This window comes from Sturnus vulgaris, chromosome 12, assembly GCF_052056855.1.
Source record: "Sturnus vulgaris isolate bStuVul1 chromosome 12, bStuVul1.hap1, whole genome shotgun sequence".
In the NCBI taxonomy this organism is placed as follows: domain Eukaryota; kingdom Metazoa; phylum Chordata; class Aves; order Passeriformes; family Sturnidae; genus Sturnus; species Sturnus vulgaris.
Genome location: NC_142254.1, coordinates 18,516,828 through 18,542,694, shown reverse-complemented (window position 1 = coordinate 18,542,694; position 25,867 = coordinate 18,516,828). Strand labels below are relative to the sequence as shown.

The 25,867-nt window shown below is 48.2% G+C and overlaps 2 protein-coding genes across 3 annotated transcripts in view; both read right to left on the bottom strand.

Annotated features, from left to right (window-relative positions):
• The window catches only part of USP10 (ubiquitin specific peptidase 10), a 47,004-nt gene extending 44,758 nt beyond the window's left edge, over positions 1-2,246 (bottom strand). Inside the window, exon 1 of the mRNA XM_014874449.2 lies at positions 2,177-2,246. Coding sequence (XP_014729935.2) covers positions 2,177-2,197 — 21 coding nt within the window. The 5' untranslated portion in view covers positions 2,198-2,246. The remainder of the gene's footprint in view (positions 1-2,176) is intronic.
• Positions 2,247-7,807: 5,561 nt separating this feature from the next.
• On the bottom strand, positions 7,808-25,820 carry KLHL36 (kelch like family member 36). 2 transcript variants are annotated; one of them, XM_014874450.2, is made up of 5 exons: positions 25,569-25,820; positions 21,743-21,959; positions 17,101-18,174; positions 16,054-16,211; positions 7,808-9,820 (listed from the first exon to the last, which is right to left on the bottom strand). In XM_014874450.2, exons 2-5 carry the CDS (start codon positions 21,800-21,802, stop codon positions 9,265-9,267), a joined length of 1,848 nt encoding a protein of 615 aa, XP_014729936.1. In that variant the 5' UTR covers positions 21,803-21,959; positions 25,569-25,820; the 3' UTR covers positions 7,808-9,264. The 2 variants fall into 2 exon arrangements, with proteins under 2 accessions (XP_014729936.1, XP_088028207.1); XM_088172081.1 differs by having other exon boundaries at positions 21,743-21,824; positions 25,569-25,618.
• Between the last annotated feature and the right edge of the window lie 47 nt (positions 25,821-25,867).

Genomic DNA, 25,867 nt, shown 5'->3' with positions numbered 1-25,867 from the left:
GCATTTTCTTGAAGATGTTTTTTCCCCTGTGTGACAAAAAACGTCTCGATGATGGTACACCCATATTAGAAATATGGAAGAACATATTTTTTTGTCCACTTTTGCATCATGACATGAACATAATGACTCGATAATCTTATTTAGCTTGTACTCAGAACAGGAAACTTCTAGCAAAACTTTATTTTGCCTATTGATCTGTAACACTACCATCCTAAAACAAAAAGGAAACACCTACATCTAAAACTGCATCCCCGAACCTATCTTCAGGCTTTTCATCTCAAAGGGTTGAAAACACTGTTGTCTTAATTCAGCATCACAGTACTGTTCTGGAAAATGTACTCACATAAATCCTAGACAGCATCTCAGTTAACTGGTTAAATTTGAAAAAAAAATAAAAAATAAAAAACAACTCAAAATAGGTTGTGTTTAATAACATGAACAAAGCATCAGCTCAACAGTATCTTACAAATGTGCTTCCCAAATGATGTATGTTCCACATTATATATAAACTATATAATACAAATAATATATTGTAACTTAAGCAGCAACCTCACGAGACCTAAAAATCCACCTTTACCTACAGAAGGGGATGATTTAAAATAATCTATGCTCAAGTTGCTACTAAAGATGAATTTACAGCCCAGTTTTAATATCAGCTATGGAGCACTTCACCATAAACTAAATCATCAGCCTGACTTTTTTTGTTTTGAAGTACACCAATATAATTACAGACAGACAAAAACACATCCTTAACTCCTCTAAATAATTTTAAAAGCTGCATTTTAAACCCCGAAAGAATCAAACTGACCACATGCACTGCTGAGGGAGGAGAAAGCAGGGAGTGATACAACTCTTGAGTTGGACACTAATCCTTCTGATGTATCTGAATTCCAAAAATCATTCACTGGAACAGTAAAAAAAGGTCCAAAAGTGAGTGAGTTTCCTTCACTTTAAAATGAAACTTAATGGACACAAAAACTTAAAATTAGCCTTAAATTTGAAACAAACTCCAAACACTGCAGCTGCCTTAAGAATACCCACATTAACAGAAGCACTCACGTTTTTCTCTCAAACATAAATAAACCAAGCTGGACAAGAAATGTCGGTATAGTTTTCACCGATTACAAACTTTTTTTTAATGGAAAAATCAGTGTCAATGCCATCAGAGCACAACTTCATTTGATGATAATTTCATTCAGAAAAAAGCAAAACAACAAAACAAAAAAACCCCCACAGAACTCATAATAAAGCATCACCCTGTTCGAAATGACTTACATTTTATGAAATGTGCTTTCTATGACAGAAGACACGGATCCTTAACAAAATTAGTTTAACGCCACCACAGTTTTCTAAACTTTATTATTTGCTAAACAACAAAGTTGCTCTAAGTCTTGCAAATAAAACACTTCAGTGCTCCACACGCTTTTCCTGACATTCCTGCTTTCAAGCTCTTTGGGAGAAAAACCTTAACGGAAAGAAACAGCGAAGCGAACCCATTCAATCATTCGCTCTAAGCACACACTGGATTAGCCCAGGAACCGAGCTGTAAACTTCCAGCGAAAAACCACCACGACTGCAGTTTTTTTTCCACTCGGTGCACAAATCTCCCGGCTGGTTCAGCCAGTGGGATACGGGGAATCCGCACACGCATCCCCGTGCACGGCGATCTTGCAACACTCAGCCCTTTGCACCTCGATGCGCAGGGGTTTATCGAGTGTTTGGGCGGGGGGGAGGGGGGAGGATTAGTTTACAAATCTCCTTATTCCCTTCTCGTTATAGAATCGTTTCTGCCTCTCCCCCCCGCCAAAAAATAAAAAAAAAAAAGAGCGGCCGGAGCGACGGGCTCCGTCCGTGGCACCCTCGGGCGGGGGCTCAGCACCGACACCCCCCGCCCCGGGCCCCGGCGTGGTGACACCGACCCCGGCACGGCACCGACCCCCCGCACCCGGGACCCCTCCGGCATGGGAATTCCGCCCCGGGAGCGCGGGATCCGCCGTCCCCGCGGGCAGCGAGGCGGCCCCACCGCCCTCAGCACATTCAATGAACGTGCACAATCACCCTGGGCCTACTCCCGGCCACCACGCTCTCCCCCCCCACCCCGGGGCCCGCCCGCCGCCAGGAGCCCGGTGGGGTCCGGCCGCGGTTCCGCAGGGATGCCCGCGGGCCCGGACGGTACCTGCGCGCCGTGCAGGGCCATGGCGCCCCGCGTCCCCGGGGAGCTCGGCGGTCCCGGCCCCTCACGCCGCCGCCCCCGCCGCCGCCATCTTCTCCCTCGCACGCACCAGCCGGGCCGGGCGGGCGGGCGCGCGCCGCACCGCGCATGCGCCGTCCCCGCCCGCCCGCTGCGCGCGCACGGGGCGGGAGCTGAGGGCGCCGAGGGAAAAGGGCGGGAGCGGCTCCGCCTCTGTGAGGGGAGCCCCGAGAGCCGCCGTGGAACCGCGCTCCGGGCATCGCGGGGAGAGACTGACTGAGGGAAACGCGACGGGTTCGGCCTAGAGAAGAGAAGGCTGAGAGGGGATCTTGTTAATGCGTATAAAATATCGCCAGGGCGGGTGCCAGAAGGATCACAGAATCGTGGAATGGTTTAGGAACTTAAAGATCATCCAGTTCCATCCACGCCATGGTCAGAGACACCTCCCACTGTCCCAGGCTGCTCCAAGCCCTGTCCAGCCTGGCCTTGGACATTCCAGGGATCCGGGAGCAGCCAAGCTGCTCTGGGCACCCTGTGCCAGGATGGTGCCAGACCTTTTTCCGTGGTGCTCAACAACAGGACGAGCAGCAATGGCCATAAGCTAAACCATAAGAAGTTTCAGCTCAACATGAGGAAGAATTTTTCCTTGGGAAAGGTGACAGAGCTCTGGAATAGCTGCCCAAGGAGGGCGTGGAGTCTCTTCTGAGGAGGCATCCCGACCCCACCGTGTTCCTGTGTCACCTGCTCCAGATGTCCCTGCCTTGGCAAGGTTGGACTGGTTGATCTCCAGAAATATTTTCCAACCCAAATAATTCCGTGACTCCTTGATTAAGTTGGGAAAGCCTTCCAAGACCATCGAGTCCAACCTGTGACCGATCTCTACCTTGTCAGCCAGGCCAGAGCACTGAGTGCCACATCCAGGCATTCCTTGGACACCTCCAGGTGATTCCACCACCTCCCTGGGCTGTCCTTTCCAATGTTTAATCACCCTTTCTGTGAAGAATTTCCTCCTAATGTCCAATAATGTCCAAATTTCATCTGTGAAAGGCCACATGCCAAGGGTCACTCTGGCAAATGACAGGTAAGGGTGTGTGCCCAGATTATGCCACAGCAAAGCTGTCCCGCCTCTGTCCCAAATAACCAGGGTGGGAATGGGTTCAGGGTTTGTATCTAGGAAAAAAAAAAAAAAAAGAGGAATGACTAAGCCAATCTCATGATTTTGAGAGGATTGAGTCACAACAATACTGAAACCCCCAGGCAAGAATCCATCAAATTAATCGCTAATTGACTCCATATTTTTTTTTTCCTTAAACAAACTACCAAGTCCTGCAAAAGCCTAATTCGGCTGGACAGCGAGTGATAGAGAACTTTATACCAGTGAGAAAGTTGAAGAGAAGAAGAGCACACAAGAACTTTGTGTCGTTGGCTGTTCACGGGATGTGAGAAGATTCCTCCTCGTCTCCAGGACAAGGACACGTCCCTCCTGTTTTGTGAAGTGCAACACTTACGGTGTGCTGATGACAGTAAATGATTTTCTCTATCAGCCTTTCCCCTTCCAGCTGACACACCCAGCTGCCGCTCCCTCGCTTTTGTCTCTCCCGAGTGTTGCTGTGCTGTCCTGAGGCAGAGAACCAGCAGTGAAAATGGCTGGTTAATATTAAAAGGGAGAAACAAAAAAGGGAGACAAATGTTCTGGCTTTTTGCATACAGCATTTCAAACGTCTGAAAGCCCCTCTCCCCTCGGGAGTCTAATTTACAAGGTAAATAATGGAGTGAAAACCCTTACGTAGCTTGTCTGGTTGAAGGCAAAATTCCCTTCTGCCCACAATGCTGCCTAAGTAAACCGACTGTTTCAAAATACAAATGAGCACAGTGTCTTCGGCCTGGAAAGCAGAAAATTCAAATACCAAACTGTTAAAACCCGGAGCTAAGGGTGAAAACTGAGAAAGCATGCCACTGTCTCATTCAGCAACATTTTAAACACGTTCAATTTTATCCCATCTTGGTATAGCTTAATTATAAAGTCTGCTAACATTTTACCATAATATTTCGTGATAATCTAAGGGGGGTTTGTGATATCATGTTTTGATGAAACTCGCTGCAAAGTTTCCACCTCGGTTCTGTTTTATCAATTTTTGCCGGTTTTAATGGCCTGTTATTTCATTACTGCTTTCACTGAATAAATCTGTTGTATTTTCTTACATTCCTTATGCCAGCGGCTCTGAATTATCCCTCCAAAAGAGCACGTTGCTTTTCCAAATTAAAAAAATAACCAGTGTCGTGTTTTTCTTTCTGGGTATCCACGTTCTTAAGATTCATGGAGTCATGTTCCTAACAACATGTGAATTCATCAAAAACAAATGAGGTCCATGGCTGTGGAAATAAAGAGTTGTCTGACAGCAGCCCGGGAGCTGGATAAACCACTCCCAGGGTATCTGGCTCCAGGTGCTGCTGTAATTGCTCTTATCCTGCTGGAAATGCAAAGTGTTGGGGACTTTGTGGAATTTCACAAGGTCATGAGATCTGTGCTGGTGACAGCGCCAGGGAGATGTGTACACATGACTTCTGAGGATGACTTTTGGGGAGCTCTCAGGACCCTCACACCCACTTTTTCAGGGACAGAGGGAATACTGTAGCACTTCAGGTGCTTCCCTTGTAGAGCTTCCTCCTGATGCCAAGAGCTTCTGGAGCTCCCAGGACATTTTCTTCAGAGATGCAGAACCTTTATCCCAACAGTTTCTAGGTCCAATAAGGGCTTTGCCTACACAAAGTATTTGCAAGCAGCAGTCACCTTCCCTGGCTGGATCTCAGGGGGGGTTAGCTGGCTCATAAAAACAGGAAATGTAAGTTTTCAGTAGAGAACTGTAAGTTTTCAGTAGAGTGTTCAGTAGAACAGCTCTAGGTCAGCATCAGAGATTGTAGAATTGTCAATCTTAGTAGTATTTTTTGAACTTTCTGAGCCCGAAATGTCCCAGGCCAGCAGCAGGCACTGGGAGTGGGGAAAAGAGAGCAGGACAGGAATGGTTCTGCAGGTAGAAGACTTTAGACAGGTAGCACGGGACACAAACCACAACTATATAATTCCAAAAGTGGGTTAATGCTAACCTAACTTCAAACTCCACATTCCTGAATTTGCTGGAAGTTTGTAGAAGATTTTCTGATGTAAAAAGTTTAAGCATGGACTAGTTCCAGCAGAAACACATTTGAAGTGTGGACAAGCCTTTAGTAGATCATGTGGATCCCTGAATCAGTGTTTCAATTATCTATGCAGAACTTCTGGCTAATTAATTGTGACTTATTCATCCTTATCTTAAATATAAGTTTTCCCTCTTCTCATTCAATCATCTCTTTCAGTTCTGGAGCACCAAAAGAGCCAGCAAGTCTCCATCTCACCTTCCCCTCATGTTCTGTCACCCAACCAAACATCATAAAATCAAAGGTATATTTTTTTCCCAAAGCTACTCCGAGTTCCAGGAGGAACTAAAAAAATGTGTGTAGCACCAACAACCCCGTGACTGGGCTGTGTCCTCCCTGTGTGGAGTTACCAGGAAGGAGGAGGAAGCTGTGAGTAACTGAGCTGTGCTCTGACTCTCACAGCACAGTGACAGAACCTCTCTGTCTGCCCTGACCTGATCTCTGAGACACCCCAAAACCATAAGTTCATTAGGCAATAATTAGCATCTTGCTCATTATTACATGCATGAGAACTGAAATAGCTCAAGAAGCTGAAATAAAATAATATTTAAAGCCTGTCAGCATTTTTTCTGTCTTACTGGTCAGAGGTTTGCTAAGACATACCAGCAAGGGAAGAATCACAATTCAAATCTGGGCTTGTTTTCTGCAAGTTAAATTGCTCTCAGAAAGAGTACTGAAGGTTAAATTATTTCTTTACATTCCCTAGACACACGACCCCTTTTTTTGCTGTCACGCAAGAATCCAGAATCCTAAACAGCCCAGAAAATCAGCAGTCTTTGGAAAAAAACACTGCAAGCAGTCTCATCTCTTACACAGAAAGACACCAGCACATTTTTCTCAATTTTAGATTTTCACTTGAGAACAAAAATATTTCCATCTTCTTTCTCAAGCCTTCAAACCAGCTGCATCTCACACCAGGCTGTAATTTTTCCTCAGGGTACCTCGAGGGATTTGTTATCTAATGTCAGTTACAGGCAGCAGCTCCTTGACATGCCAATGCCACGATACAGGCATGGAAGTGTGGGAAAAGCAAACCTCAGGGTTTTGGTAGCTGCTTTGTTTCAGGTAAAACGAGCTTTCCTCAGAATTTGGCAATGGAAGCCTTTTTAAAAATGAGGTAGAGCAGTAGTTATTTTTCCCTGGGGCAGGAAGAAAGAGCTGTGCTTCCTGGCAAGAGTAAAACGCTTCACAGAGCTTAGGGATGGAGGTGGTGGGATGTGCAGGTTCAGGAGCCAGGCTGAGCCAAGAGAATTCACCTTTCCTCTACCAACCCTAATTCCTCACCAAGAGGACTGTTCAGACCTCAAAAGCCGGAGCAGAAATCTACTCGTGTCACACAAATTCTCCCTTTCATTTTTCAGAAATTCCAGCACACCAATTCCCCAAAGCTGTGCAGTGCTGGGGAGCAGGGGTGATCTCCAAGCTCCCTGTGCTGTCTGCTGAGGGATGATCAGCCACATCTGGATCCACAACATCCAAAATCAAGAGTGATCAGCCACATCTGGATCCACAATATCCAAAATCCTGGGTGATCAGCCACATCTGGACTCACAACACCCCAAATCCAGGGGCACTCTGCCAGACTATGCCTTTAGAATTGCTCCCTGCCATGAGCTTGGAGGTGCAAATGGGGATCACTTGTTCCTTTAGTAATGGAAAAATGCTCCTGACAACAAGAGGTAGGATCCCCCAGGGAGCTCTGATGACACAGGAGATGTCCCACACTCACTCACAGCTTCTGGCTTTGGTATTTTCCCCAACTCATAGACCAGGGGAAACAAGGATTGCTTTGATGAGCACTGGAGCTCATAAGTTTGTTCATGCAATGAAGTTTACTGATAAGAAATAATAAATTGTTTATAAATTGTTTAACCCCGTTAAATAGTGTCTTTGAAACCAGACAACAAACTGGATTGGATCTTTTGTCAGACCTGCAAAAATGTGAAAAGGAATTTCATAGAATCACAGAATGGTTTGGCTTGAAGGGACCTTAAAACTCATCTTGTTTCACCCCCTGCCATGGCAGGGACACCTTCCACTGTCCCAGGTTGTTCCAAGCCCCAATGTCCAGCCTGGCCTTGGACATTTCCAGGGATCCAGGGGCAGCCACAGCTTCTCTGGGTACCTGTACCTGGGTCTCCCCATCCTCCCAGGGAGAATTTCTTCCCAATGTCCCATCTAACCCTGCCCTCTGGCACTGGGGAGCCATTCCCCTTTGTCTCTTCTGACTGTCTAGAGCAGAAAAATGCAGAAAAGATGAATTATCTAAATAAGTTATATTTCTACTTCATATTGTTACATTTACTTTCCTAAAATGTTTCCACCATTACAAATTTCACTGAAAAATGATTACAGGATTATTTTTTTTCCAATTAATCACAAAGGAAAACCTCAGTGAAATCAATGCACAAGACATCAGACTGTGATGAATAGAATATTCTAAACTGGATTTATTGTTCCCAGACATTAATGTAATACATAAACACGTTAGAAGAGGGGATATAGTAACAAGCAACCCAGTAACAGAAAAAAAAATAAGTCTTTGAAATTTTTGTTCTATACTTACACATGAAAATGTCCCCAAAAAGTGAAGTAGTTGTCAGTCAACATAGCAAGGATTTCAGACATTAAAAAAAAACCCCAAAAACTTGTTAATTAGTTTGTCATAACCAAAATGTTTCATTTGGGTTTTTTTTGGTTTTGTTTTAAATTTATTTTTAGGCTAAAAAGGAATAACCATTACCTCATGCAGTATACAAAGGCTTTAAAATAAATCCATTAATGCAAATGAAAGATTGACTCTTGAGGCTTTTTTTAAAAATAAAAATTAAAAAAAAAACCTCAAGGAGTTTCAGAAAATTAATTCCAACTCGGTTTTTTAGCATTGAAAAAACAACCTATAACCTCCTTGCACTCCAGAAATTTATTGTTACCTCCTTCAATATATGTGTGCTTGTAGTAGGTCTTAGATTTACCAGAGTTTCAAATGAAATTAAATGCAAAAATGTTTTTTAGTGTTTTCCAATTATTGAGGTAAATAGTTGAGGGGGAGAAAAAAAAAGAATGAGGGTAGCAGGATATCTCCTGCACATACACCACCAGATGGAAGAAAAGGCAAATCTGAAATACATGGAAAGGGAGATGGGAGAGGAGGACTGAGAAAAAATAACAGCAATGATCAACAGCTGAACTTTAAACCAAAGCCCTTGAAATCCACCGAGCAGAGGAGCAGCCACTGAAATAAAGTGTGTTTATGAGCATGGCTGGGGAGCTGGGCTCTGGGGAAACTGGAATTGTGACAATAGTCCCAGTTCCAGCTGACTGCCTGACAATGCTGGCAATGCCAGCGCTGCTCCAACAGCTGCACCACGTCCTGGCCAAGCCACACAGAGACCAAAGATCATCAGAGGGGAGTTCCTGATGCCAACAACAGGGTCACAAGCACAGAGCAGAGCAGCTTCTATAGTCAACAACGTAATAAATGGCAAACGAGAGACTGAGATAGCAAAATGTGGTATAAAAAAGTATAAAAGTTGTTTTTAAAAACCTCCTTAAAATGTTGATATAATACGATGTATGTGGAAATGCCATGAGCCACAGAAGGAAAAGCCTAAGCCATAACATTCAGGAGAGCAGCAGAACCTCTCTGGCCACATCACCCTTTGTATAGCAAGAGGGGGAGTTTTTGGTTTCTTTTGTTGTTTTTACCTTAAACATGAGTTTAATCCAAAAACCACATTCAAGTGTACATTTTCCGAGGCTTCAGAAGATGCCCTCCCCACCCTGTTTAAAATGAAAAGGAATAAAGGTTAGATAGAAATGTCTAAATACAAGGTCCCTTCGGAGTCCACCACCCAAGGGTGGCTATCCAGGAGTGGTCATCTCCCTCGATCTTGATGTTTTTTTGTTTTTATCTTTTTCTTTTTCTCCTCTGTTTTGGGTTTCAGGGCGCAGACACACGCGGACACTCCGGCAATCGCTTTGGGCAAGTCCGTTCCTTTGCACCACTTATTTTTCTCCTTATCATAGACCTGGACTGTTTTGGAGAAGACAGCTTCCTCCCAGCTGTATCCTCCGAGGATGTAAATCTTCCCTTCCCAAACTGCCACCCCCGACTCGCTGTTGGCTTGCAGCAGAGGGGCCACTCTGGTCCACTGGTTGCACTGGGGGCTGTAGGACTCCACGCTGAGGATGTCAAAGCGAGCCATGGTCTCGATGTTGTCATCACTGCCACCGATGGAGTAGATGTTGTCCTGCAGGGTGCACATGCTGTGCCAGCCCCTGGCAGTGATCATGGGCCTCTTCTCCTCCCACACGTCCGTGCGGTGATCGTAGCACAGCAGGTTCTTTCTGTAGGGGCCGATCTGGTAATCGTGGCCTCCCGAAATGTACACGAATTCCTTGTAGACCGTGCCAGCGTGGCCATAGGTAAACCTGGGGCAGGCAGACAGGAACAGTCCTTATGGATTTTATCAAGACACAGAGGCATGCAGCAGGGACTGTGCTAAAGAAGCAAATAAACAGTAACTGAAGGCAGAAGAATCCCTGATCTGGCAGTTACCCAGTAACTCCTCTCATTCCCAGGGCTTCACCCTGCACTGCAGAGTGCACAGCCTGACAACCACTCTTAAATCATCCTTTCCATAGCTGGTCGCTACAGAGCACTAAGGTATGACAATCGCTTTTTAATGCATCCTCTAGAGTGTGTCACACAACAGAAATAGCCCATCCTGCTCTACTGGCATGACCTTCACTCCCATTTTCCTGCTCCAGTGCTTGGCTTGCATCAGTCTGAGAGGGCCAGGGAGGGAAAAAAATCCACATCTCAGTAAAGGTTTCTGTGACAGAAAGAGCAAATAATCATGACACCTCTCAGACTTACCAGCAGGGATAAAGCAAAAGAAACCAAGAAGAAAACTGCTGCTGCCTTGCCCTTGCACAGCTTCAGGATCACTGGTCATATTTCTTACCCACAGGCACTCTCTGCCCGGTTCACCTGCAGTCCCACACAGGCAGTGTCCCTTTCATGAGCCATCTGTCTGTTCTACCAGCACTGCCCTACAGGAGGGAACTTCTCTGGTCACCCCAGGACAAGGCAGCAGACCCCCAGTCCATCACAGATCATGGTGAAGTAAGAGAAAATGAGATGGTAGAAGCAACACCATTCATGCTTCATCCACAGGGCAGAGAGAAACCCCCTTTGATCATCAACAATAAAGCCACTACAAACCTAAATCTCCACGCTGTTCTTAACTTCACGCTAGGCTATTCCTGCCCAAACCCCTTTGAGCTCTCAGGAGTGGACAGCCAAGGTGATGAACAGCATCAGCTCCTTTGAACATATCATTCTTACATGTCTTTCTTTCCTCTTTTGGGGGAGTTGGGGTGTCAAAAGATGCGGCACCAGCCACAGCAAATTGGCTCTCACAAGGAGCCCAATCAATTCAATACCCACAGGGCACAGAGCAATGTGCTCATCACGCTGCTCTCACGAGCTTCTGCCACCATCCTTTGTAGTCAGGTACTCGAGACAACGCAACCTCCACGGCACACAAACCTCTGCTAGCATTGCTTTAGCCTTTGAACCGTGCCTGAACACGCTGAGCTCCGTGTGGAGACAACCTTGAGCTGTTTTCATTTCGCAGGATAATGGTTTCTCTGAGCCACACAAATGCTATCGGAACATCTTCCGCACACCTGAGTGCCAGCGCTTCTGTGCCAAGGGAAAAGATGGACTAGAAAAGAAACCCCACATTTACCCTGAAAGCACAACGCTTCTGAGATGAGCTAAAAGGTGGTTATTATTCTAGATGCCTACCGAAACCTCTGATCCCTGTCTGAATCAGATATTTTAATAGGTTCCTGCTACAAGAAGCAGAAAAATCCCTGACACGCTTGGGCTGATAATGCTGAGTGACCAGGACAGTCTGTTCAACTAGAGCACCAGCCCTGGAGATCTTGCAGAGGTGACTTCACAGCTGTTCTGCTTCTTGGCCTCTCAGGGAAAAGACAGGAAGAAAAAAGGAGAGAATTTTGGTACAATTATGGACTTTATCCAAAAAGGCAACTAAAAATTTCCACAGCTCTCAATGTGCCTCATGATGGAAGCAGTTAATTCACGCTCAGTGCTTCTGGTGGACATGATGTACCCTGAGCACATGAACCCTTGGCTTTCACTCTCTGACAGAAATACCACAGCAGATGAAGTGCCCAGAGATGCTGCTCCACTTTGTCTGAGGTCTCTTCCAGACAAGAACCAGGACTGTCCATCTCCAATGGTTTCTGGGCCGCTTGTCAGAGCCTGTGTTTCTCCACATACACAGGAATGGGTTTAAAAATGCTCCATCTGAGATGGGATGGACAGCTTGAGTTCAGTTCATTTCAAACTGCAGCAGACTTTAAACCCACATGAAACCAAGCAGCCTGGAGGCTGTGCTGTACCAGGGAGTTTGGAGGAGTCAGGAGGAGGACAGTGCAAGGGCATGGAATCCACCCCAGAGCCCAGCATTATTGCACTGCTGATGGCAATCACACATTCAACATTCAGGGGGAGAAATGACCCTAAGTTAATAAAAACTTGCATTTTGGAGAAGCAGGTTAAATATTCTCCTACTCTGGAGTTCTGTACAGGTAAGCAAGCAATAGCCATTGTCTCTCAAGCACAGGCATGCATCCCAGCACAGGCAGCTGCAGAAAAAGCACTGATCTGCTTCTTTTGCCTCAGTCAATGGCTGTGTCCAGGGAACAGCAGCAGCTAAGAGAGTGGTTTGACAGAAACAATCAGATCTGAAACTCCAAATCGACCATCAATTTGTTATTGTCCAGTACAGGACAATTACCCACTGAAATGCACCAGAGGTGTTTCACTTTGCCTCACTTCTGAAAGCTCATCCAAAATACCATCATTTTCATAGGAACTGCATGAAATAGATGCATAAATTGAAACCAATCAATACAAATCCTTTCTACAAGCCCTGTGATTGAGAGAGGGGCATTACTAAATGGGCACAGCAATAGAGTGGGTCCAGACATCCTCCAACAGAGAGCATTGAGCATTTTGGCAGTGTTATCTGCAAGAGTGGCCAGAACAAAGCAGAGGCATTAAGAGAAAGGAGATTTGACTTTAACATCTGCTGGAGCCTGGCACCGATTTTGAATGTCTTAACCCAGATACGGTGCTGAAAAATTAGTTCCTGACCCAGTAACACTTCAAATGCTAGAAAACCTACCATTTACTGTCCAAGACAGGAGAACACATAACTCAATAAAGCTTTGGGAATCCCCTACTCCAACCAAAGTCCAGGTGAGCTGTGGTTGCTCTGGATCTCAGTGTCCACCTGTTGTAGCCCTGCGAGATCGTTCATGACCCAACCAGCAGAGCAGATACCATCACTCCCCAACCTGTTCCAACACAGCCCTTCACACAACAGCTTTCAGTTGTTCTGCCAAACTTTAACCTAGGGCCACTCAATTAATTTCTCTGCTGTCTGCAGCAGAGCTTTTCATGGTCTGTTCAGGATGAGAACACACTGCCCCACCTCCTGCTCTGCCAAGCTCGTCAGCCACCGCTGCTCCCTGCCGGGCTAGAAACTATGACAGAAACTGCTCCCAGTTTCTGGGAAAACAGGCAAAAAATACAAGGCCTCTCTGAAGAAAGGGAAAGGTATCCCACAACCAAGGACCCTAATGAGCATCAGCAAAATTAATTCCCTTGTAACAGGCTTGGACCAGGTCCATCCTTTAGACAACTTGGCTGAAGTTTTTGCCACGAAGCATCTGCCCCGGGAGGCTGCTTGCCTCTCCAGAAAGCCTTAGTTCAGTCAAAACAGCTCAGCTCCTTCCAAGAGAGCGCTTAGGGAAAACAACAAGTTGTTCTGACCATATAGGGTGGAAGGAGACGGGGGTAAGAAGAGATAAAGAGCCTGTAAAGCTCTTCCTTACAAGAGTGAGACTGCAAACAGCAGCATGGACACGGCATTTGGCACTGGCATGTGTGCTCAAGGACACAACCACTGCCTTTCCCCTGCAAATCTCCACCTATGTGGCAAGCTCTAACCCTTGGGAAGCAACAAAACAAACCCCTTTTCTGGATGTGCAGCATAGAAGCTTTAACAAACAACCTCTGAGAGTCCCACCCCACACAGCTCGAGTTGAACAACATAAGCCCACACCCCACAATGACCTCAACACGAGCCTGCCACTCCAGGGAACAGGATTACAGGCAGCTGCTGGCTTGGGACAGTCAGGAATGGCACCAAAAAGCCTGCTTGTGGTGGTCATGCTCCCAAGAGGAACAAAACACGTTCTCTTCAGAGGGAAGAAGACAGAAAAACACAAGAAAAGAGGCAGTTTTGTTGGGATGCATTGCCTGATCAGGACTGGAGCTTCTGGCTTCGTCTACGTGAAAAGTTTTGCTGCTAGAATAGGGCTGGGGGAGATGTTATTTGAGTGAGGAACTTAAATCTGTTTGAGGAACAAAACCATGTGGTGAGGAGGAAAACAGATGAGATGAGGAGTGTGTTGAAGGGAAGACTGGAGCAGGCAGCAGGAACTGTAGCTGGAATGTTTTTAGTCTTGAATGGATCACAGAATCCTGTCTCATCCTTCCTCCACTGCCAGTAAATCACACACTCACAGGGATGGGGCAGCCACAGCTTCTCTGGGCAACCTGTACCAGGGCCTCACCATCTCACAGCAAAGAATTTTTCCTAATATCTGATCTAACCCTGCCCTCTGCCCATGGGAAGCCATTCCCCCTTGTCCTGGCACTCCAGGCCCTTGTACAGCGTCTCTCCATCTTTCCTGTGGGCTCCCTTCAGGCCCTGGAGTGCCACAGTTAGGTCAACCTGAAGCCTCTCTTTTCCGGATTGAACAAACCCAATTCTCTCAGCCTTTCCTCTTAGGAGAGGTTTCCATCCCTCTGATCATCCTGGTGCCTCCTCTGGACTGGTTCCAACAGCTCCACCTGAAGCACCTCAAGGAAGGGCTTTTTCAAATCTGCCAGAGCCACTGCTCCCCCAGCTCAAGCAGTGTCAGAAAGGTTCCTGCTGCTCACCTCTGAGTCTGGCCTTTTGCAATCTGCAAGAAGTTCTTTTTGCCTTCTGTGCAGAAACATGTAAACAATTCACTGCCCAGCACCAAAAGGAAAAAAAGGACTGAAAAGACAAAAAATCTAAAGGTGCCAAGAGTCCACTAAGGTCTAACAAGACTTAAACGTGTAAAACAGCAGCTGCATGGAAAAGTGGAAGCTGTCTAGTTCACCACACAGCTGAGCTCACACAACGACAGAGCAACAGGAAAAGAAAATGCAGAATCATTTATTTGGATGCAGGAATAATTCATCCCACTCCTTGCAGTGTAAGAGGGGTCTGTCCCCTAAGGGGGGACTTTTGCCTCATCCAAGAAGACCAGCCAGGCAATCAAATAAAAAATTAACACCCACGAGTCAAAGTTCACCTTAAATGCTGCAGCTGCAGAATTCCCAAAGCCAGCACACAGGTAGCATTTGGAATATGCAGATAAACTGCTCCTTTCTAGAGAGTCTGGGTGGATTAAGCCAACAGTGTGAACTTCCCCAGGATCATTTATGAGTAAAAATATCCATACAGGATACACCTCACAGGTGACCCCAGTTTACAGAAGGATTTAGGACCTGAAGATACTCTCCTACACAGCTTCCTAGGAAAGACTGTGGTGTTTAGCCCCAGCTGCTGGATCTGCCTATGTGAGCAGAAATAAAAAAGCATCCTGCTTGTGAAGAGCACTCAGGCCCAGCTGTTAGCCTGGATCAGCCTTGCATTGCAGCACCTGCCCAAAATAGAACTGGGCAACAGGCTCCTGTGCCTTCACTGGCTGCCTCTGGCTCTGCAGCTCTGCAGCTCAGGGACCAGGGAAAAACCCTCAAACCAAACTGCAGGAATCTGTCTGTGATGGTACTGGGAGAGCCAGCACTGCTGCTGAGGTTTCAGACATCATGGGAACACCATCCCTACAACGTCCCTGCGATTGCCACAAATGTGAAACGTCACTGAATCTGAGTCACTGCTAGCAAATGAAATGTCCTGCTGTCCTTACAAAGTCACTGCTCTGACGTTGATTCAAGACACAGCAATGCCCTGCCTGTCACCACAAGAGCTGCAGGGCTTAAACCTCTCAAAAGCAGAACAGCCAAGTCTTAACTCAGACAGAGAGAGAGCTCACATTTGCCAGGGTTCTGTATTTCTAGCACAGGTAAATGTGTTTAGCTGTGACAGCCAACCTGAGCAGCCCAACACCGAGAAAAGCCCTACAAGGAAAATCATCACACCGAGGTGACAAAGTAAGGCCAAAGAAATGACAAACCCCTTTGACCAAGATGTGAAAAGTGCTTCTGAAAATATTCAACTCCAAGTGGCCACAGGAAAAGCTTTGTAAGAATTGTAGAATTAAATGATCAGAGCTCTCCCTCCCAGCCTCCAGATGCACCTTGGGATGAAAACTAACACCTCGCTGGCACACTGCCTGCTCAGATCCCAATTCTGCTGTGGGTTGACATGGCTGATGCCACACTGGTTTTACATCCCTTTCCCTCCCTTCCAGGGTTCCCATTCATCAGCTAAAGTCACAAAAGCTCCCTTTCTTTACCAGCACTCTTCAAACACAGGGGAGCTTCCATCCAGCACAGTTACCTGGGCAGTCCTGCTATGTAGGTCCAGGAGTCCTTCTGAGGGCTGTAGGTCTCAACTGAAGACAGGGCCCCGTTTTCATTCCTGCCACCAACAGCCACCAGCATGTCAGTGATGGCTCCCAGGTAGAAATCTACTCGTCGCTGTCTCATGGAGGCAACCTGGCAAAGAAAACAACCTGCTGGCATCTTCCAGTGTCTGGTAAGCAAGGGACTTAAGGGCTATTCATGTCTGAGGATTGGGCTGCTGCTCCTTCCCCCTTATTTGGTAAGGAGAGATTCTGGTTTTGACCATTATATTAAAAAAAAAACACTTCTGGTTTTCTGCAGTAGCATCCGTTTTCAAACAAGGGGAAAACAGGAAACATCTAAGAGACAGGTTACTCTATAAACGTTTGTGTTTATAGGACCTCCTTCCCAAATTCTGCAAGAAACGGGTATTGGAATCACTAAAATCCACAAGTGAGCCATCCAGGATGACTGATTCGCAGAGGAATCATGATTGGTTCATATGGAAACCATAACTGGTCCATATAGGAACCATGGCTGGTCCTTATAGGAAGAAGGAGTGGCTGATACAGTGACCCACACAGGTGAAGGGTTTTGTGGCAGAACTGGGAGCAAAGAGCTTGTTCTAAAGGACATTTAGTACAGAGACACTTGACAATTGTCAGACACATTTCCTTTTTACATCACACCCGTTTTTGATTCATATGTACTACTGCTTGAGGAAGATGAACCAAGCAGTCACCTCTGAGTCCATTCCAGCATTATTCCCAGAAATAATCTAAAGAACTGCAGGTGGATGCTGATGAGGAGTTTCTCAGAGAGATGCCCGAATCCCAAATGAAGCTGAAAATCTGCCCCAAACCCTTTTAAGCATTCCCACAAAGGACTCAAGTAGCTGCTTCAACTTAACTGACTTGACTTTTCATTTGGAAGTGCTGCCGTTTGACTATTCTAACAAGCCCCGTCCTTTCAGCAGAAAAGGAGAAAACACTTGAAAACATGAAGGACGTTGAACAGAGAAATAATACAGCTCAAGTCTCACCTTTATCCACTGGTTACAGCGGGGATCATACCTATATAGGAGATTTGACGCCGCATCCCCTCCATTGTCCCGGGAAAAGCTGCCCCCGGCTATGAAGATGAAGCCTCCCAAGACCGCGACACAGTGGTGACTCCTCCGGGCCGGCAGAGGGGTTTCTGCCACCCACTGTCCCTTCCTGGTGTCCAGGAAGCAGGTGTCATCACAGAGCTCCAGGCAGCGCTCCGACACCTCCCCGCCCACGAAGAGCAGGCGCTCCTCGCAGGTGCGCAGCGCCGTGCGCTTGGTCTGCAGCACGGGCTGAGCCGTCACGCTGTTGTGATAATTCACTGCCTCCTCGATGAAACCCTCGCAGTTGGCTTCCTTGGGCAGCAGCGAGCACACGGCAGGCTTGACTCGGTGCAGCAGGTCGCTCTTGGGGATCAAGGGGAAGTGGATGTTGTCCAGCACCTGGTAAGCCTCGTTCTCCCGCTCCGGGTACTGCGTGAGCCACTGCAGGGCAGCCTGCAGCAGGTCGTGCTCGCACTCCTGCTGCACGTCGCTGCTGTCCAGGTACTGGCACAGCTTCTGCAAGGAAATGTTCTGCAGGAAGTCCGGCGTGAAGGACAGCGTGCCGAAGTTCTGCAGGATGAAGGAGTCGATGTAGGAGTCAAGGCGCTTCAGGTTGTAGATGGAGGCCAGCTCCTGCAGGTACAGGTAATTCTCCTCGCTGACCTCGTTCTCCAGGTACTCGCAGCAGAAATCCACCACCTTCCAGATCTGCAGCAGGTGGGCTGTCTCGAGCACGTAGTCGATGTTCCCTCCATCCAGAGACAGCTCACTGCCGTACAGAAAATCCACCACGGCCTTGAGACCGATGTAGGAGGCTCCAAAAAGCTCCACCTCCTTCTGGTGGGCCTCCCTCATGCCGATGGTGAACATGGAGTTGAAGTAGTCACTGCACACGGCCAGGAGGTTGCGGTGGGCCGGGACTCTCTGCTCATCCACCACCAGCACGATGTCACAGAACAGGCCTCGGTGCCTCTGCTCGTTCAGGCTCTGCAGAACCAGACTGGAGTGGTCATCCCACCTGTACACCTGGAAAACACAGTCAGCATCAGGCACGAGGCGCCTCCATCGATGTCAGCTCCAGAGCGAAATGTGTTTTCCCACTAAGTGCAGTCATACATAAGTCAGAGGCAGCTTTTCTGTGTTGCACATTCACATTTATAATAAATTCCGACATGAAATAGCTGGCAAATGACACAATACGAGCCTGAGCTCCTCACCTTCACTTTGAAAGGTCTATGGAGACTTTTACTGCTTCCTACTCCCCTTTTTTTATAATTTACTCTTCCTTCCCCCACAGTGCTGCATTGAAACCTCCTCCCTGATGAGTTATACAGGCACAATTTTCTGAAACTCTTCCACTCATTGTCTTGGAGACATCTTGCTGACATTTCCTTTCTTCCTTGTCCCCTAAATGACTCCTTACAGAGTTCTCCGAGCTAAGCTACTCACAGAGCATTTAGAGTGGGAAGCACACACGAAGCAGCACTCTGAATTTTCATTCAGCCCATGTATTGTTTGGGTTACTGCTTGCTTGACAGCTGCCCCCTCTTAAATCTTTCCAGAACTCTGCATTTCTAAGCCTGTTAGGGTAAAATCCCTCTCTTTCTTCCCACAATATTCCAGGCACACACACTGCACTCAGAAGTAATAGCTGTTTATTTATGTGCAAAGCCACACATGTGGAGAACTGATTCCCACAAGGCTTCTCCTCGCTTCCAGAAGCTGAGGTAGGTTTTGTTTAAATGAATAGGAGTAGATATTTTCCTTTTAAAGAAAAGGGAAAATGCCCTCAGGACACATCCATTAAGTGCCCTTCTGGGATCCCCCCGGTCCTCACATCCTAACCATCAGCTCTGGATGTGTCACTGAGCTTTTGAGGCAAACAGCATTTGCTTCTTTTCTCACAGACTCACATCATCAGATGAACCAATATGGAAACATTCTGTTAGCCCTCAAATGTCCTGCAGAGCTTGAACGGGGCTGGTCAGCCCAAAATGTCAAGTGAAGTTTTAGTTGTTTTGGGAGTTTTAGGAGGAATTATATGCGTGGTGGAACAGACCTTGTGATGCCTCTTAGTAAAAAGCCAGGTTAAGGTAAATGCAAAGACCAAATACTTTAATTACCAAACCCAAACCAAGCAGAGCCTGTAAGAACTTGTAAGTGTAGTTAAAAAAGGGTGGAAAGGAAGCACATCCCTGTGTCCTACCTAAGGCAGTCCTGGCTCTCTGCATCTTGCCCTGTCCTAAACCCCCAGGCTGCATTCCCAGAGGTGACACCCAAAAAGGTCACACAGGTGACCTGAGGTCTCTTCAAGCCTCCCAGACACTCCCCTTTCCTTCCCCACCAAACTGTTGTTTCTCCAATAAATCCTAATTACCTGTGGCTCTCCTGGCTGCCCGAGCAGAGAGCACAGCAGTCTGGAAAAGCCATTGCTGGGTTGGTTAAACCACGGTGGGACCCTCTCTACCCACCTGGGTGGAAAAGGTTTGATTCTTAGAGCCAAGAGGGCTTTTTGAGACCCAAATTAACAACAAAATGTGCTGCTCTTAGTGTGACATCCCAGCAGATTCTCTTTATTTCCTTATGTTCTTTTCTAAACAATGGAGCCCAAGCTGCCAAAACTCCTGCTGTTGGAATGGCTCTGAACATTCGAGTGTGCAGAGTTAAACCAGTCTAAGGAAAGAGGCTTCAATAATTAAAAGGATTCTGGATCAAAACCCTTTAATTTGCCTTATACTCATCACACCCCTGGACTTAAAAAGGGATCTATAGCATAGACAACTAAGTGGTTTCCACTGAGGAATAAAACTGCCAGAGATCTGTAACAGAAAAAAAACAACCCATAAAAATAGGGATTTAAGGACTGTAAAGCTTTTTATCTGCATTTTCCTGAGGTTGGGAAAAGCTGATACTGTACAGGAGCCTAAGCAGAAACCGGGGGGGGGGGGGGAAGAGAGGGGGAGAAGAATAAATATGGCAAAGGATAAACCACACTTTTGTGGCAGCTATAATCGGGGGTAGTTGATGGTGGCAGATGAACAGACAAGAAATAACAACTTGCAGCACCCTCTCCTGAATCTGACTCACGGGGGATAGGATTGAACCAAATCCTTGCATTGAACCAAACCCATCCTCCCTCTCATCCCTGGGAACTGGCTGATCATTTCTCTCTAATATTCCCTAATACCACCATCATGCATAACAAGATTACAGCAGAATATAAGATTTGCCAGAGATCCCTCTCTGCTGAGCTGGGTGTTGAGTCAGCAGCGTAATCCTGCCCTCAGATCCGCCTGGCAACTCGCTCTCCTCAAATCCTTGTTGCCATGTGGAGCTGCTGCTGCTCCAGGAATCAGGCATGAAACCATTCCACACTCAGAATACAGCAACATCTTTCAGCCACTTGGCAAGTTCATTTGTTCAGGAGCTGAGAGCTGCACATTTCAAAACCAAGACTAATTTTATACTGAACTTGAACATCTTTCTCAAGCTATTTATATTCTGCAGAACAGCCTTAGCATTATCCAGTAATTCTAAGTTTAACAGATAGTGGCAGCTGCCGTCTAAGCAAGCAAATAAAACAATGCTGTCAAGTTAATTAATTTTTAATGTGATGAATTATCATTACATTCAGACTAAACCATTTAAGTGGTAGACAGGATCAGCATTGAGGGAAAGATTATATTGGTAGGGATGCATTTAAAAATTAGTCCTATTTGTCTTTCATCAATTGTGTTAGAGCAGAATTTCAGCTTCTCTTAGATTCAAAGATCTAATTTCTCTCAGACTGCTAATGCAGCACTGCTGCTCATCAATGGTGCAAAAGAAAATTAGATCTGGCTCATTCAGCTTTGGTAAGACAGATGAAGGCACTGAAAAGTTTCTCTTTTCCAGCTTTTTTTCTGGTATTACAAGGTGCCTGTTCTGCAGTTCCTGTAACTACAGCACAAAAGCAGCTTGCACTGGCATGAAACAAAGTGAACAAAATAATTACAGCTGTTATTAACATTTTATAAGTCATCCTGAGGATCTGCATAAAGAGCTGCCTGGGATGGATTTCCGTGAATTCACAAATAAAAACAATGTATTTGTGCAGAGAGAGGTTTGATACAAAGAAAATGAACCCCACGAACCTAAGAAAGCAGTCCAGGTTCTGTGAGTTCACTGGGCTAACCACAGTTTGCAGGATCAAGATTCCCATCTTTTACAAAACCAAGACCGAAACTAAAGAGTAATCTCAGCTATGCTTTTGCAACGAGCTTGGATTTTACGAGATAGATCAGCATAAAAAAATAAACACATCACATTTCATAACTGAATTTTTAGTATAGAGAAACTACTGTGCTGCAATGATGTGGGTTTCTAAGTTATGAGTCATAACGAGCAGATGTCCATTTGCTCCTGCTTTTCCTTTTTTTCCCTTAATCACTAGGCAGGAACTTCTACCAAAAATACTTGAGCAGGTAAACCACCATTTCGATCCCTCTTTTTAAAAGCTCAGAACACTCACATTCCCCCACACCGTCTACCCCCACCACCCTCGTTGTTTCCATAGCGGTTTTTTTTTTCGGTAGGAGACACAAATCGCACGAACCTTCGAGGATTCACTTATCTTGTGCGGGCGGCAGATCCTGCTCTGCCGGGTTCCGTCCATGACCGCCCGATCCGCAGCACTTCTGCAACAAAGGCACAGGGAGACGTTCAGCAGCTCGCCAGCCCCTCCTGAGCGCTCGCACGCATCTTGTGCTGAGCAGGGAATGTTCCCAATTCCCACACCGGCACGTGCTGATCTGCCCCTTGGAAACGCCCGCCTTGAAAAAAAAAAAAAAAATTATTTTTTCCCTCCTCGGTGCTGTTCCCCGGTGTTGTCACAGGTCGCGTTGTGTCAACAAGTTGGGCACAGCCCAGCCCAGCGCCGGTACCGGGGCCGGCCGGAGCCCCCCGGCCGCGGTGACCGACCGGCCCCGGCCCCGCTCCGAGCCTACATCGGCCGCGGGGGGAAAATCCGGGCGGAAAACAGCGGGGAAAACAAAGCGGTGACAAATTCCTGGAGGCTGCAGCCGCCCCGCGCCCCGCGCCCGGGGCAGGAAACGCCGGCGGGGCGGGACCGGAGCGGGGAGGGACCGGAGCGGGGCCGGGAACAGCAGGGGAGGGACCGGGGCGGTGCGGGGCGGGGATGGGATGGGATGGGATGGGATGGGATGGGATGGGATGGGATGGGATGGGATGGGATGGGATGGGATGGGATGGGATGGGATGGGATGGGATGGGATCCCCCCCGCGGGAGAAAACCAGCGCCAGGGATGCTCGAACACATCCCGGGATATCGGGGCTGTTCCCTGCCCCAGGCCAGGGATATTCGGACACATCCCAGGAGCTCGGGGTGCTCCCTGCCCCGGGATGCACGGACAGCATATCCCGGGAGATCAGGGCTGCTCCTTGCCCCGGGATGCACCGACACATCCCGGGATATCGGGGCTGTTCCTGCCGGGTCAGGGATGGTTCTGGCAGAGCCTGAGGCTCTGGGTAGCCGTGCCAGGGGCACTGCTGCAGGGAACGCGGTGTGTTTACTTTGTACAGCGGTGATAAATGTGCAGTGGGTGCGGAGGTGCTGCCAGAAACCTCATCACCATCTCCTCTTGCTTACCCGGCATGACACTACCTGACCTCGGAAATTCACCTCCCCAGTGGGACTTTCCCTGCTTCTGCGGGACTTTCCCTCATTCATTACGCCCCAGGAAGCTTAAAATTAAGAAACCCCCACCCTGGTGAGCAGCAGGCTGAAGGTTCCATGCCTCGGGGGGGAATCAGAAGCCGAGACACTTCACAGACCCACCGGGTCCAGTTTCAGTGCAATGGTCCCCCCACAACACTCAGGAAAAGCCCTTTGCTAGCCCACACTCCTGGGTATCCTCCAGAGATTATGGCCGGGACAGCAGAGGACTGGGTGTGTGTCCAGCTCCATCTGCTCCCACCAAGGACAGCCCAGCTTGGACACGTGTCCCAGGTGGTGACAGGGCTGCCGTGGCTGGCAGAGGATGATGAGCAGTGTGTGACACCAGGGGACTGTGCCACGGCTGCCTGCTGCCAGCACCTCCACCTGCCCCAGCCTCTGCCACCCTCCAGTGCTGGCCATAGCTCCAGGGCTGGGGCAGCAGCACCCAGCCAGCTCCTGGGACACCCCAGGAGACCCGAGGGTGTGATGGGCTTGTACTCATCTGTTCATTATTGAGTCTGGAGATGGAAAGTGGTTTTGCCAGCTTTGGTCTCTCCTGCAGCCCTTGAGACCATGAGGACCAGGGTAAAGACCCTTGACTGTCTGAGTGAATTCCCACTTTGCTGCCAGCCCCAGTGCTGACTGTGACCTGTAAATTGACAACCCCAGTGCTAACTGTGACCTGAAAATTCAGGGCAGCCTCTTCCTGAAGGAGAGCATTGTTCTCTCCATTTCTTCCTGTTTCTGCACAGAAAATACAGGGATGGAGAAGCAGGATTGGGGACAGGCATACAGAAAAAAAGAGGGGGAGATGGCAGAGAGACACAGGGACAAGGCACTTGCAGGGGTGTATTTTAAGATAAAGATAATGCTCCTGGGGGCTCATGGCTGTGCAGAACCATCCTGTTTGCTCAGCTCCCTCCAAATATTCTGAGACCCTTCCTGAACCTCATGGTACAGTCCAGACAGCTGAAGGTCAGTCCAGACTCCCAGGACTTCATGCCTGCTGGAGATGTTTTTTTGAGGAGGTTCGTAAGTCCTCACTTTCTCTTGTGCTTCTTCTCCAAGGACTCCTGTGACATGGACAGGTATTTCTGCCAGGCCAGTGACATTTTCCTGACAGGATGAAAAGCCCTGTGCTTTGGAGGTCTCAGAATTGCCATATGAAAAGCAAATCAGAGCTCACCAAAGTCAAAATAGTAGATAATTTCCTCACTTCAGTCACAGCCTGATGAAACTGAGCACAATACTCCATCCATTAAAAAAAAAAAAAAAAAAAAATCCATGGAAAAGTGAAAAAGACAAGGAAGAGAAGCAAAGAGAAGAGGTTTGGTCCCACAAGGAAGATGTGCATTTCTGATGATTGGATCTGGCACTCAAAAGTGTGAGGCATGAAGTCCCTAATTAAGAGAATTAACGCTCCAGCCACTGGGTTGCAGAGACCTGCACAAGGATGACATTGGAGTCACCCACCTCTGCCCTAGGACACACCAGGACCTGAGGATCAGGGATGGAAGGAACAAGGACAAGGACAAGCAGCAGTGTCACAGGTATAAAGAGCAGCAAGTACCAGTGGATGATAAACGCAGACTACAAAAAATACATTTATGAGCAGATAATGGTCAGCATAAAGGCTTTCAAAAAAATGAAAGTGTTCCTAAAAGCAAAGACAATCAATATAAATCCCGAAGTATTAATGCGTGATTATATTATCATCTAGAGCCCGCAGCCTACAGATATGGAGTGCGATTCACCCGGTGTCCTACCCTTGTCCTGACTTCAGAAACATTTCCCTGTTCCCTATGACCTCATCGGATCAGAGATGCACTGCAGCAATGCCCGAGCTGATCCCGGAGCTCCGGGAGCCTCACGGCACCCAGGGACGGGGATGCAGCTGGAAGGAGCTGCGGGCAGGGCTGGGGCTGTGGGGCTCTAGAGGGTCCCTGGCAGCCAGGGCTGGCTCTGGAGGTCCTGTCCCTCGAGATGTCTGACAGCACCCAGAAACCGTGGGGTAATGAGGCTCCCACTGCTCAGCCTTCACATGGACAACACTGATGTGAAACAAGCAACCATCATCCCCTGCAAACTTTAAAAGAAACAAAATGTGATACTTTTTATCAAGGCGTGTAGTTTTTATTAAATTGCAAACCCAACCCCACGGGCTTCGGGTAGAAACCCACTAAAATGCCTAAGGACCGGTTTGTGGAACTCCAGTCCTTGTGTACATCACCGAGTGCTGTTTATTTCCAGCGGGGTTCTGCGATAGAGACCTGTCTCTATTTGTGTGGGACCGAAGCGCAGCCTCACAGGCATCCTCTGCCTCTCATCCCGCATCTCCCCGGAGCGCAGAGACTCGCAGAGATGCGGGCTTGTTCCTGGGCAGCGCCGGGAGCCCGGCAGGGGGAGATCGCTGCATGGGAACGGGGCGAGCCGCTCGCACACAGCACAGACACGGACAGACACCCAGACAGACACACAGCCGGGCCCCAGCGCCCGCACACACCTGGCCAGCAGGCTGTCAGCACCCAAAATCACCCCGGAGCCGCTGTTCCAGACCGCGGCCGCCCGCAGGGCTGGGGAAGGGATGCGGGTGATGTTGGGTCTCCGCTGCTCCTTGGCCCCGGCACAGCCCCGAGCCCCCATCCCCATCCCCATCCCCATCCTCATCCCCATCCTCGCCCCTTTCCCCTCGCCCCCCGCTCACCTGCCCGGCTCTGCGCTACCTCCCGTGCTCCCGGCCCGGCCCCCGGCCCCGCCGCTCCTCCGCCGGCTGCTCCATCCCGGGCGCCTCCTCCTCCTTCTCCTCCTCCTCCTCCTCCTTCCTCCTCCCGGCGCTCAGCGGCTGCCAAAGCATCGGGGGGCTGCCAGCACAGCGGCGGCCGTGCGGAGCATCCCCGCGGCGGCTGCGGGCCGGGCCGGGCCGAGCCCCGCGGCCCCCGCGCCCCCCGCCCGGGCTATTGCATCACCGCGGTCCCCCCGCGCCGGGAGGGGCCGGGCCAGGGC

Coding starts and splice junctions, on each gene's coding strand:
- KLHL36 (XM_014874450.2), bottom strand. CDS start 21,802: ATGGACGGAACCCGGCAGAGCAGGATCTGCCGCCCGCACAAGATAAGT. Junction 18,175..21,742: donor AGATAAGTGAATCCTCGAAG/GTTCGTGCGATT, acceptor TGTGTTTTCCAG/GTGTACAGGTGGGATGACCA. Junction 16,212..17,100: donor GCTGTAACCAGTGGATAAAG/GTGAGACTTGAG, acceptor TTTCTTTGCCAG/GTTGCCTCCATGAGACAGCG.